Source organism: Paroedura picta, chromosome 1 (assembly GCF_049243985.1).
Source record: "Paroedura picta isolate Pp20150507F chromosome 1, Ppicta_v3.0, whole genome shotgun sequence".
Taxonomy (NCBI): domain Eukaryota; kingdom Metazoa; phylum Chordata; class Lepidosauria; order Squamata; family Gekkonidae; genus Paroedura; species Paroedura picta.
This window is the reverse complement of record NC_135369.1, coordinates 27,439,999-27,453,845: the sequence shown is the minus strand read 5'-3', so window position 1 is coordinate 27,453,845 and position 13,847 is coordinate 27,439,999. Positions and strand designations below refer to the sequence as shown.

General features: G+C 47.7%; 1 protein-coding gene across 1 annotated transcript in view; it reads left to right on the top strand.

The window, feature by feature from the left end:
- Nucleotides 1-9,462: 9,462 nt before the first annotated feature.
- Nucleotides 9,463-13,847, top strand: part of KIF3C (kinesin family member 3C) — a 56,066-nt gene continuing 51,681 nt past the window's right edge. Inside the window, exon 1 of the mRNA XM_077330745.1 lies at nucleotides 9,463-11,510. Coding sequence (XP_077186860.1) covers nucleotides 10,098-11,510 — 1,413 coding nt within the window. The 5' untranslated portion in view covers nucleotides 9,463-10,097. The remainder of the gene's footprint in view (nucleotides 11,511-13,847) is intronic.

The following is a 13,847-nucleotide window of genomic DNA, read 5'->3' as shown; positions in this document are numbered from 1 at the left end:
AATTTGGAAGCAAAATCACTGCCTTGAATCTAAATGTACAGTTATTTCCAGGGCCAAGCTCTGGGGGGAAGAATCAGGCTGGCAAATTTGTAGCAGAAGCTGTCTGGCACAGTACTGATTGGCCGATACTTGTGGCATCATCAGGAAATTTCCCTCCCTCATCTTTTCCTCCCCATTCCTATAGCTCTTTTAGAAAGGATAGGCAGTTTTTTTATGTCAACAAAGAAATGGATAATAAACGAATTAAAAAGTGAGATTCAAATGTGTAGCCATGATTGTCTGAAGCCCAGAGCAAAGTCTGAGTCCAGGAGCACCTTTAAGACCAACCAAGTTTTATTCAAGGTATGAGCTTACCTGTGCATGCACACTTTGTTCGATACAGTGAAACTAACCATCCTCAGCCATTACATTAAGGATGTTCTGTTTCACGTATCTGATAAAGAGTGCATGCACACGAAAGCTTATGCCTTAATTCAGGGGTAGTCAACCTGTGGTCCTCCAGATGTCCATGGACTACAATTCCCATGAGCCCCTGCCAGCAAATGCTGGCAGGGGCTCATGGGAATTGTAGTCCATGGACATCTGGAGGACCACAGGTTGAAAGTGAACACCAATTGTTGTGGGTTTTCCAGGCTGTGTGGAGGGTAGTTTTAGTCCAGGACATTTCATCAGTAACTGGCTGGCATCTTCAGAGGCAGGACATGTCAAGAAGTAGCACAGAGAGATTCCCATCTCACCATGTCCTACCTCTGAAGATGCCAGCCTCAGTTACCGGTGAAATGTCAGGAACTAAAACCACCAGACCACAGCTGCACAGACTGCAAAACCCACAAAAACCAGCTGACTTCAGCCATGAAAGCTTTTGACAAAATGTGAATAGTTTAGTGAAGGAAGTAAGCCTTGAGGACTCCGTAGTGGAGAACAGAGTCATTCAGGGCAGAGGAGGAAGAAAAGGTGAGCCAAACCCTCTTCCCCTTATCCTGAGGCTTGTGGAGCACCCAGGGTCAGGACTGGGCAGGACAAAGGTGGTATACTCCCCTGGGGCACATCAAAGCCATGACAGCTTACCTAATAGATGGGAGGAGGGAGGGACTGGGGTTATTTCAGTGTCTCCAGTCCCCACTGGACTGATTTCTTGGTGAGGTGTTATACCGCTGTGAATGAGAATAGGATCTTTCTGTAAGCAAGAAAAAGCCTGCTGCCCTGTCAATAAAAGACTTTATCATTTAGTGGCGTCCCCTTACATTTAACTAAATTAAAGAATTGAGAGATTTGTCCTAAGTTCACTCGGCTTGCGTCAAGATGGACAAAATGTCTTGGTAGCTATGCATAGTAATTCTGTTGGGGGCCATTTTCCATTCTTCTTCGTCTTTATCTGTGTTCCCAGAAATATTACTCACTCAGCACCACCGCCCAGGGCCTTAAATAGGATTTAGAAGTGCTTTGCTTTGGTTGGATCATGACCAATAACCAAGCTTGTTGACATATATGTTTCAGCAAACTATTACATAACTAATCGCCAAATGCCATGCTTTGGGCTTTGCTTTTGTTAGCCAAAAAAAAAAATCCATACATTTGGAATGTGGCAAAGAATAAAATAAAATTATTTATGTTTTGACTTTTATTCCGCCCCTTCTCAAAAAGACATCATGGATTACATTAAAATACATCAATACTAAAAATATACAAAAATACAATTTAAAATGAGTTTAAATGTAAAAGAACATGCATTCACGCTTTATATAGCCAAATCGAAGATATTGAAGAAGAAATAAAAGAGAAAATAGAGAAAACACAAATTCAATGTTGTGCCAGTGAAGACAAGTTACAGTAATTTCCTTGTGATTTTTCTCAGTAATATTAATTTTAGTGTATGGGGCATGCCTAGGGAAGCAAATCCAGTCAGCTCTCTGTCAATATAACCATTCAGTCAGATAGCATTGTTGCTGGTCCTAAAGCATCAGCCATTCCATCAAGGGATCATTCAGTCTGCTCCATCATACAAAATTATCTATGCTGTCACCTATCAATAATACCCTTCTGCCATCTACATAGGTAAAGAAAGGTTTCCCCTGTGCAAGCACCAAGTCACTTTTGACCCTTGGGGTGATGCCCTCTAGCATTTTCATGGCAGACTCAATTCGGGGTGGTTTGCCAGTGCCTTCCCCAGTCATTACCGTTTACATTTGATGTGGGAAAAAATTAAATCTTGAAGGGCAGGGGCTATCAGATGGCCCAACAGCATTGCCAAAGCAGATGAAAGGAAGCATCTGACATCCTGGTTTGCTACAGGCTGTTTTTCTGTCTGTCTGCAGTGTTTGTCCTCTTTGTGCCTTCTTATCATGAAAAGAAACAGGCTCACAGAACATCAGAGCAAACGTCCTTCGATTTAGGCCTCCTTCACATGTCACATGTTCTAAGTGTACAACTAGGTCTTTCCAAGTGCACCCGTAAAAATGCAGAGTGAGAACAGGACAGATATGTTCATCAACTAGGGAGCGCTCCCGTACCAAGCTCTCCCAATCCCTTTGCTGTTTGCTGAATTGCCGGGAGCAAAATTGTGGAGGGAGGCTGGCATCACACCAGCATAGAGCGATCTCCCCTTATGCATGGCTGAACTGCCAAAATTGAACTGGGCCTTCAGAATGAGCCATTATCTAGACTGGCTGTTGTGTTGAAAGGTAACAGTCAGTTCTGTAGCCAAGAGGGTGCCCAGCAGACAGCTTGGGAGGTGGAATTAACCTTCTTGTGATTAATCAACTCTCACCACCCAGCCTGCTTCCACAGAAGATGATATTATCTTGCTGCCAATTAATTGATTAATTAATTAATGAGGGAAGGTATTTACTTATTTGTTTCGGCTGTGGACTGAACTGGAAAGTTAAAAGGCAGTACAGCAGACGTGGTAACGACGATGTCCAGTTGCTGATGGGTAAAAACCACCCCTGTCTGGAGGAGAAAATGTATCCTGGAATGACCTTTCCTTCTGGGATCAGAGCCAAATGAGGGAATTAGAATAACAAGGCTATTAGGAAACCCAGCGGGCTAGGGCAGGGGTGTGGTCTACCTGAGTGTCAGTCAAATCCATGGATTTGTGGAGAGGGCTGGCATACCACTCAGGGTTGCCAAATCCAGCTTGGGAGATTTTGGGGCTGAGCTTGGGGAGGGTGGAGTTCGAGGAGAAGGTAGAGCTCAGCAAGGATTTTATTTATTTGTTTATTATATTTCTAGCCCACCCTTCCACAAAGGCTCAGGGTGGGTTACAACAATTAAAAACATACAAAATTAAATAGAAAAAAATCTTAAGTGTAAAAACTTTCATGCCCTGTATGCAAGCCTCCTGGGGCATCTGACTGGCCATTGCGGGAAACAGAATGCTGGACTAGATGGACCACTGAAGTCCGTTCACTCCCCAAACCCTACGTTTTGCGAGCTCTACCTTCAAGCTCTCCAGGTTTTCCCCAACCCGGAGATGGCAACCCTTGCAGGATTAGTCTTATGATCTTGTCAGGAGAAGGCTCTGGAGACGCTGGAGTTTTTGTAATACTATTTATTTCCAAGTTGAGCAGAGGGTAGCAGTTAAACATACAGACCAGCACTGCCAGCCTCTACTAACATCAGCTTCTCTTTATATTTATTCAGACTCCATTCGGAAATGGCTCCATTCCGAAATCCCTCTTGCTTCCTTCAGCCCACCTGAGCAGCAGCCAGCAGGCAGCAGCTATCAAAAGCCATTAGGAGACAACCTGAGAGAGGGCCTTCTCAGTCGTGGCATCCAAATGATGGAACCCCCGCCCAAGGGATATCAATTTGGCTCCTCCTGTCACTGTCTTCTGCCAGCCAGCAAGGACTATTTTGCTCCCTCTGGCATTGTGGATACGTTTTCACTGCTGTGAGCCACCCCGAGCCCATACAGGATGGGACGGTATAGAAGTTTAAATAATAGTAACAATCTTACTGATTCTTCATACCTGTCTTGTATTTTTAATTTGTTTTATATCTCTCGTTCTGCGTGTTTGTGTTTTAGCTCTGTTTTCTCATTGGTTTAATGACATAGCGATTAACATCGGTGGCTTGGAGAAGCAGTTAAGAGGGGCAGCATCTAATCTGGTGAGCCGGGTTTGATTCCCCTCTCCTCCACGTGCAGCCAGCTGGGTGACCTTGGGCTAGTCCTGTTAGAGCTGTTCTCACAGAGTCAGTCCTCTTAGAGCTCGCTCAACCTCACCTCAAATCCTCAGTGAAAGTAGAAAGTAAAAGAAGGAGCCTGACTTAAAAGGCTAAGGAGTGCTCAGGTGAAGTTCAGCATCACCAGCTCCTGCATGCATTTGCACTTACATTCCGCATATGCACACGCACACATGCAAATCCATCATGGTTTTATTTCTTTTTACTCCTCTTTCCTCCCCCATGGGGACCCAAAGCAGGTCATAATATTGTTCTGCCATATTTTATCCTCACAATAACCCTGTGATGTAGGTTAGGCAGAGAGAGCGACTGGTCAAAAGTTACCCAGAAAGCTTCCATGGCAGAATGGAAACTTGAACCTGGGTCTGCCAGACTGTAGTCTGAGCCTAACCACTTCAATCTGCTAGCTACTCCCCCCCCCCCCCAGCACTAAACATGTTAGAGTTTTTATGTAACTGGGATAGATATAAGTAGAGATACACAGATCTTGTATGTAACCTGGACCTGCATTGAAGTGTCAGCAGTCCTGTCTCTGCTCTGACTCAAAAGAAGCAAAAGGCTTCTGAGACCTTTTCCTTCCAACATAGTCTTCCTTCTCAGCTGCCTGTTCCCATTTGGTCTTGGCTTGTGTGCAGGAGGAAACGCCTGTTGTGCATGCTGGGTGATTGGGGGGGGAGCTTCTCCATTTATTGCTGTTCACACCTGGGAAGGGTGTATGTTAAAAGGTCTTTTGAGTAAGCTTGGAATAGTGCTTATGGGGAGGGGTAAGGGTGCCACATCCAGACATTCTTCCATTGCTGTCTCTTTAAGACCTCTGGATAGGCAGAAATGACAATGAAACCGCAGGCCATACTGGGATCTACAAGCTGACTGCCAGATGTTTTATTTAAGTTGCAAAAAAGCAACCCAGGAGGCAATATGGATCAGGACTTTGGTGCCAGAGAAGGGAGCTCCTCCCCAGCTTTCTTAAAAGTCCCAGGTGTGCAACCAACAGATACTTGAATCATACCACCTTCTGCAGGGTTGTGCACTCCGTCTATCAACCCCCATGGATACATTTCACAGTTCAGTTACATGTCTGGGCCACTGTTAGGCAGATTAGGCAGTTACTGACCTTGATAGACCTAGGCAGCTTCATGTGTTCAAAAGTTTTATCTGACCATGAATCTCCTTTAGAAACAGCCCATGTGGGTTTTCCCCCGCCAACCCTAAAGGGGGGAAGGGGAGGGCCCTTAACATCAAGGGCTGTGGTGGGGCTCAGATAGTAAGTCTGTGTGTGTGTGTGTGGGGGGGGGGGCAGGATTTGCTCTCTAGTCCATCAATCACCTCTCTTTCCTTAAACAGTAGGCAGCATTAAAGGAGGCTTACACAAATGCTCCGAGAACAAGGTGACCAAATTTTAACATTGATAAAGCGGGACACCACTGAGCGGGGGTGGGTTTTTTTCTCTTAATTAAAATTTGGTCTATATGGAGCAACAAAAATGTTCATAGAATGCATAGAACTCAAAAATAGTATTGTAATATATATTTTTTAATTTCAACATAAGTATAATTGCCAGGTGCCCCCAGAGGTCCCTCCGAAAGTGGGACAATCTGGTCACCTTTTCCTAGAACCTGTGTGCCACTTTCCTGTGTGAATGTTGGCCAGACAGAATCATAGAATCATAGAATCATAGAGTTGGAAGGGGCCATACAGGCCATCTAGTCCAACCCCCTGCTCAACGCAGGATCAGCCCAAAGCATCCTAAAGCATCCAAGAAAAGTGTGTATCCAACCTTTGCTTGAAGACTGACAGTGAGGGGGAGCTCACCACCTCCTTAGGCAGCCTATTCCACTGCTGAACTACTCTGACTGTGAACATTTTTTTCCTGATATCTAGCCTATATCGTTGTACTTGTAGTTTAAACCCATTACTGCGTGTCCTCTCCTCTGCAGCCAACGGGAACAGCATCCTGCCCTCCTCCAAGTGACAACCTTTCAAATACTTAAAGAGGGCTATCATGTCCCCTCTCAGAGGAGGGTTAGAAGCAGCAGGGAGTGGGAGCAAGTCATCCAACCCAGGGAGTGGGTGCCCAGCCAAGGCATGCATCATTCAGGACTCCCTAGTCTCTAGAAATAGCTGTTGTCTCATACCCATGGGAAGCTGACCGGCACTAGAGGCTTTGTACAACCCTCTGTCTTTTGTTCCGCTTAGCAAGGAGGTGGGGGCCACCACACCCTTGCTCCATTTCCCAAAGCGCTGACTCGGCTGGGAAAAATACTGCATCTCACTGGCTTAACTGAGCATGCCAAAGCTGCCAGGGCATTGTGGAAGGAGGAGGAGAGGGCGTCCTCCCACCATTCACGTCACCATCAGTAGCTCTGATTGGAATGCCTTTTTAGCACTATTTTGTAGTTTAATGTTATTGTCTGATTGCCCGTAAATAGGACTGCCTGCTCTCACAGTGGCGGCTAGCTTAGTGTAGTGGTTAAGATCAGCAGCCTCTAATCTGGAAAACTGGGTTTGATTCCCCACTCCTCCTGCTCTTCCACATGCAACCAGCTAGGTGACTTAGGGCCAGTTACAGTTCTCTCAGAACTCTCTCAGCCCCACCTACATCACAGGGTAGGTTGTGGAGAGGAAAGTGATTGTAAATTGTTTTGAGACTCCTTTGGGTAGAAACAAAACAGATTAAAAATCTTCTTCTTATGGACATGGAAACAGAGGAAATTTAATGTGCACAAATGCAAAAAGGTAGGGCTTTTTTCCTTTGACAATCAAATAGATGAGCTCCTGAAATTAGAGTCCATAAATCTTTCTATCATGGTTTTATTCTCTCTCTGTCTTCCAAAGAGCACAGGGTCACATACACAGTTCTTCATCATCACACCAGCCCTGCAAGGTAGGTCAGACTCAAAGAAACAAGCTGCCCAGGGTCACCCACTTGGCTTCATGGCCAAGGATTTGAATCCATGCCTCTGTAGTTCTATACTAACGCCTACACCACAGTGGTGCTACACTTCAGGAAGCAGGCAGGATTGAGTGGCTAAGGCTGAATGCCCTTGTCATTTGGGGGTTTTAGGAAAGACTTTTCTCTCAGCCACCTAAGCCCAATATCACAGAATCACAGTAGCCCAGTTACATATGCATCTTGACTCTAACTAACCCTTCCTGGCAACTTGCCCTCTCTTTACCTGCATGTAATGCTTGAAGAAGTTTTGTTTCACAGTAACTGAAGAAGTGTCCATGCACATGATAGCTTATAGCTTAAATAACACTCTGTTGGTCTTAAAGGTGCCACTGGACTCAAACGGTGTTCTGCTGCTTCAGACCAACATGGTTACCCCCGTGAATCTAAGCTCTCATGAGATTAGACTTGTGTGGCCTATTAGGGCTGCTAATCCATCCTCTGTTGGCAGATATAGATAAATAGACAGCCAAAGAATTTATTTTATTTATTTATTAGATTTTTATACAGCTCTATGATCAATCGAAGTGGTGGATGCATCCATGAAATCAAACGGCGAATAGCACTGGATCGGAATGCAATGTTAGGCATGAACTGAATATGAAAAATGATATCAGCCTTAATACAAAGTGCCGGCTAGTCACCGTCGTTGTCTTCCCCATAACAACCTATGGATGTGAAAGCTGGACCCTGAAGAAGGAAGACAGGAGGAGAATAGGTGCTTTTGAACTATGGTGTTGGAGACGAATGCTGCGAATACCATGGACAGCCAAAGTTACCAACAAGATAGTTTTAGAGAAGAGCAAACCAACTATGTCATTAGAAGGGAAGAGATTACAGCTAAAGCTCACTTACTTTTGACACATCATGCGATCCAACTCGCTAGAAAAATCATTAATGCTCGGCATGGTCAGTGGCAAAAGGAAACGTGGTCGCCAAAGGATCCGCTGGCTCAACACGATCAAAGCCGATACAGGGATGACCATGAACCAACTAAAAGAAGCAGTCAGAGACAGGGGCGCATGGCAAAGACTTCCCTATAGAATCGCCAAGGGTCGGACACTACTGAATGGATAACTTCATCATCTATACGGCTCAGTAAGCAAACTATGACAAAGAAATACTGTCTGTGACATTTTCCCTTTTAGCTCAAATGTACTCTGCATCCCTCCATACCTTTGCAACCACATGGTAATTCCAGGGATGGTGCAAAAACGGAAAATCCAAATGGCACCACCTTCCTTTATTTGTCTGTTGGGGGGCATGCCCAGGACGCTTCCCATCTGGACACCGACCAGACTTAGATCTATTTAGCTTCAGCCAGGTGCCTTCCCAACCTATCCTGCTTATCAATCCTTTCATCAACATGGGGCACAGTCCCTTGGAAAGTTGCTCTGCAGAAGCCCCACTGAAATGAGTCAGCCCCTGTCTTAGGCTCCAACTGCAAGACCAAAATCTTGGCTCAGTGCTCACCAGTGTGTCTGTACAATCCCCAGTGACAAGAGCAAAGACTTCCACACAGTGCTTGCCCTTTAAAATGGTGCACCAGGAAGAAATGAAGTGTCAGGGGTAGTCAAACTGCGGCCCTCCAGATGTCCATGGACTACAATTCCCATGAGCCCCTGCCAGAATTTGCTGGCAGGGGCTCATAGGAATTGTGGTCCATGGACATCTGGAGGGCCGCAGTTTGACTACCCCTGGTCCAAATTATGCTAAGAGTCCCTAATGTGACAGCCTGGAGTCACTCACATGCCTGTCACAAGGGCATAACAGAGAACCGCCCTGAGCCATGGGAGGGCGGTATAAAAATCTAATAGAAAGAAAGAAAGAAAGAAAGAAAGAAAGAAAGAAAGAAAGAAAGAAAGAAAGAAAGAAAGAAAGAAAGAAAGAAAGAAAGAAAGAAAGAAAGAAAGAAAACTGGGATGAGTGACGGGCTACTGGACACTGCCCCAGCAAGCCATTAAAGACAACCCAAAGGTCTGGACGTGCTTTGGCCTGTAGCAAAGGAGTTTAGGGTTGGGGTATTTTGCAGAAGACCCAATCCTAGCTTGGCTGCGGTGCCTCGTTATAGAAATCAAGTGACGGCTCCGTGTTCCTGAGCAGCTCTGGGTACCAGCTCCCTGTCCCTTTAAGAAGCACCGCCTCGGCTATCCCTCCTGCCATCCGGGAAACCCGGCAGCATCCTTTGGGTGTACGAAGGCTTCAACAAAGGCAGGACTACATCCCCCAGCATGCCTTGCATCCCATGGGCGTGGCGGCCGAGAGGGGTTTGATGTTCGCAGTCCGGTGGGCAGGGTCTGAGGACGAGAAGAGGCTTGCTTCGGCGCTTGGCTTCCCATTCCATGCCAGCAAACCAGGCACTCTGCAGCCCGCCCCTCCCGCCGCCGCCGCCGCATCAGATCAGCAGCAGCAGCAGCAGCATCCCCCAGGCGCTCGTTCCCTCCCTCCCTCTCCCCCTCCCGCTCCCTCTCCACTCCCCTTCTGTTTTCCTCCCTCATTCTCTCACATACACCGAGGGCAGCAGCTGCTGCTGAGCTGCAATGAATGAGCATCCAGCGCAGGAGCATGCTAGCCCTTCCCGGCACTATCGCCCGGAGCTGCCCATGGATCCACTAGGAAGACTCAAGAATTAGAGGGGACGGAAGGAAGGAAAGCTCCGCTGTTCGTCGCCAAGAAACCAGCCAGAAATCCGGGAAAGGGCATTGAAATCCAACAGCCTCCCCGTCCTCTCCCTCCGGGATGAGGCAGGATGGGTGGTCTGCGGTCCAGGGTGGGATGCCCCGAATGGCTCATGCCTAACTGCACCCATTGTGCAAAAGAGAAGATACAAATCACCGCAGCCTCCACTCTGTGAGCGCCGCTGCAGCAGCAAGGTTATCCTGGGAAGGAAGAAGCCCTCATGCCTGTCAAACCCACCACTCATACCTGATAGTCGAAGCTGGGCAGGAGCAACTGGTCCAAGATGGCGAATAGGCCCAAAATCAGCGAGGCGCTGAAGGTGGTGGTCCGCTGCCGCCCGATGAACAGGAAGGAGGAAGCTGCCGGCTACGAGAGAATTTTGGACATGGATGTGAAGCTGGGCCAAGTGACTATGCGGAACCCCAAAGCCACGCTGGGGGAGCTGGCAAAAACATTCACCTTCGATGCTGTTTATGACGCCAACTCCAAGCAGGCAGACCTCTATGACGAGACTGTCCGGCCCTTGATCGATTCAGTCCTACAAGGGTTCAACGGCACTATGTTTGCCTACGGTCAGACGGGCACTGGGAAGACCTACACTATGCAAGGGGTCTGGGCCGACCCTGAGAAGAGAGGGGTCATCCCCAACTCTTTCGAGCACATTTTCACCCATATCTCTCGCTCACAGAACCAGCAGTACTTGGTCAGAGCTTCCTACTTGGAGATCTATCAAGAGGAGATCAGAGATCTCTTGGCCAAGGACCAGAGTAAGAAGATGGAGCTCAAAGAAAACCCAGAGACTGGTGTTTACATCAAGGACCTTTCGTCATTTGTGACAAAAAACGTGAAAGAAATCGAACACGTCATGAACTTGGGAAACCAGAACCGGTCAGTGGGAAGCACCAACATGAATGAATACAGTTCTCGCTCCCATGCCATCTTTGTCATCACGGTGGAGTGCAGCGAGACTGGCCCAGATGGGGAAGACCATATTCGGGTAGGAAAGCTCAATCTGGTGGACTTGGCTGGGAGTGAACGGCAGAGCAAGATGGGGATACAGGGGGAAAGGCCGAAGGAAGCTTCCAAGATCAACCTCTCCCTCTCTGCTTTGGGCAATGTCATCTCAGCCCTGGTGGATGGCAAGAGCACCCATATCCCCTACAGGGACTCCAAGCTCACCCGCCTTCTTCAGGATTCTCTTGGTGGCAACGCCAAGACGATCATGGTGGCCACGCTCGGACCAGCCTCCCATAGTTATGACGAGAGCTTGTCTACCCTCCGATTTGCCAACAGAGCCAAAAATATCAAGAACAAGCCCCGTGTCAACGAGGACCCCAAAGATACCCTGCTGCGGGAGTTCCAGGAGGAAATCACACGCCTGAAGGCCCAGCTGGAGAAACGGGGAATGCTGAGCAAGAAGAGGAGGAGGAACAGCCGGAGGAAGAAGTCTTCAGAGGGGGAGGGGACCCCTGAGACTGAAGAAATGGAGGACAATGAGGATGGGGGTCTAGAGAAAAACATGAAAAATTACTTGAAGGAGCAAAAAGAGAGGTTGGAGGAGGAGAAAGCGGCGATCCAGGATGACCACAGCCTGGTGAACGAAGACAAACAAAAGCTATTGGAAGAGAAGGAGAAGATGATCGAGGAACTGAGGAAGGAGCAAGAGGCCACTGAACTACTAGCCACAAAGTACAAGGTAAGCTTAATTTGCAAGGCTGTTTCTTGATTGTTTTTTTGATGGTGTTTGACAAGCTCTTGTACGTTCCCACAACAGCCCTGTGAGGTGGGGCATTATAATCACACTGTACAGATGGGAAATTGAGGGAACATTATGCATAGCATTTCGTAGGCATATGTTCATTCTTTAGCCAAGTAGTCTAAAGAGTGGACTGCCCACTCACTCTGACCATGGTAAGAGAGGTTCTCATTCACACTATGGACTAAGAATCTCCAGATAGGAGATTGTGCATTTGTGCCAGGGGTCATGTTCTGTCTGCTGAACCATCCTACATCTTTGTGGCAGTCACAGGCCTTCTCTAGCCTTAGCCATTGGGCCTCCTGTCTGTGTTTATGCGCTGTCATGTGTTACATGGATTCCTTTGCACAGGCTGTCAGGCACTGTTCCCTTGGCCGTAGAGTGGGAGTGGCCAAACTCTAGGCCAACAGAGCTGGTGTGTGTGTGTGTGTGTGTGTATGCATCTGGTGTTCAATGGCAGCCACATAACAAAAGCAGCAAAGAAAATGTCATCTCCATCACTGCGTGGAGGTGACCTCCCACATACGCATTGGCCAGCAGAGCTGGGAGGCTGGCCAATCCAGTTTTGCTGTCACAATGGGGTTTCCTTTTGTCTCCGCAAGTGGGTGTTGCCAAGAGAGGCTGCCTGCCAGGCCAAAGTGCCTGCAGCATCCTGGGGGCTTTCAAGTTCCAGCCGAGGACTCCCCCCCCCCTGCACCGCCCCTTTAACATTTTATGTCTGTCCTCCTTGTGCCTAGAAGAGCCGGGAAGCTGCAGAGAGCATCGTCCAACTGCATCCCCTTGAATGAGGCTAAGTGGCCTCTCAGTTTGCCCACAACTATGGGAAAACAGTGCTGTGGGTGGTCCCACAGTGGGAGCAGGGAACATGGCAAGGTTGTGCCACCACCCCACAGAGCTGGGTGTGGTTGATTACTCGAAGTATGAGCCACTGTCTTTACCCCAGCCCCTTCTGAGGACTGCCATGCAGTTTTGTGAGGAACAGCCAGTGTGTTAGCCTAATGTTGCTCACAGGCCTGGAGAAAAAGGCCTTGCCTCTTTAACAGAAGCTTAATGTGTGGGAATGGGCAGCTGGCACTTTTCATGGCATGGGGCTTTCATGGTATGGAGCAGCTGGAACCTTTCATGGCATTTACCAACATCTCTTGGTAAATAACATGCCGTTAAGCCTCTATTAAAGGGACAGGACACATTGTTTTCTCCAGGGAGTTGGCAACTGTAGTCTCCCCACAAGCCCAAGGTCATGGAAGTTCCAGGGAGAACTCTGGAGTTCTACTACCCACTACTCCAGTCCCACAGGTCCTTGCTTTTTTCCGTCGGACCCCACCTGTCTCTGATCTCCTGTGAATTCAACTCAGATGGCCACCGTCTTTTTCATGCCAATGCCAGGGAATGCCGCTCCCAGCGCACTGCATACCCTTTTCTATGTCAGTTCACCAAGGAGAGTGGGGGTTCCAGTGCACACTTAACTTTGAAACACTTTGGCTGACCTTGGGGCAGATGCTTTCTCTCAGCCTAACCTGCCTCAGGAGGTTTGTTGGGACGATAAAATGAGGACAGAAAGGAGGCATGTATGAACTCCTTGGAGGGCATGCCGGATAACAAAGTAAGTCATTAAAATGGATCACACGCCTTCCCCAAAATCCTGCTTCCCCTTCCCCAGTCTGTTTCCCTCATACATTTAGCAAAGAACCAGGCCATCATTTGAGTATGTGTATTTGAGTATTTTTGAGCATGTTCACAGGACAGATGTGAAGGGCCAGAAAATAATGGAAAATGAAGGCAAAAACATCATCATCAGGGGGTGTGTGGTTTTCCTGTTCTCCCACCTCCACCCCCTCTTGTTTTGTTCAGAGTGCTTTCCTTCATCTCTGGAAATCCCACACACATCTGGGACTGGGAGAAGGGCAGAGAATGTGAGGCCTAGGCAGGCCTCAACACTTATTGTTGAAAAGTTAATCACTGAACAGAATTCCAGCTTCAGCTTTAGACTCAGTGGGGTAATTCTAGGGCCAAGGGCCATCCTGGCTGCTCCCAAGCAGGCTGGCCCATTTCATTTTGCTGTTTCAAGGGGTTCTGTGATGTTGCAAGGGTTTGTTGGGGGTGGAACTTCTCACAAGGCACCCACCTGTCCCATTGGGCCTTACACATTAATTTGTTGGGACAGGACGGGAATGGGGCCCTATTCTAAGGCTTAAACTGAACCAGAAATCATGAGGACTCAGTAACAGAACTCAAGCGTATTTGTAATCATGAGAAATGTGAGGCGGAAATATGCAT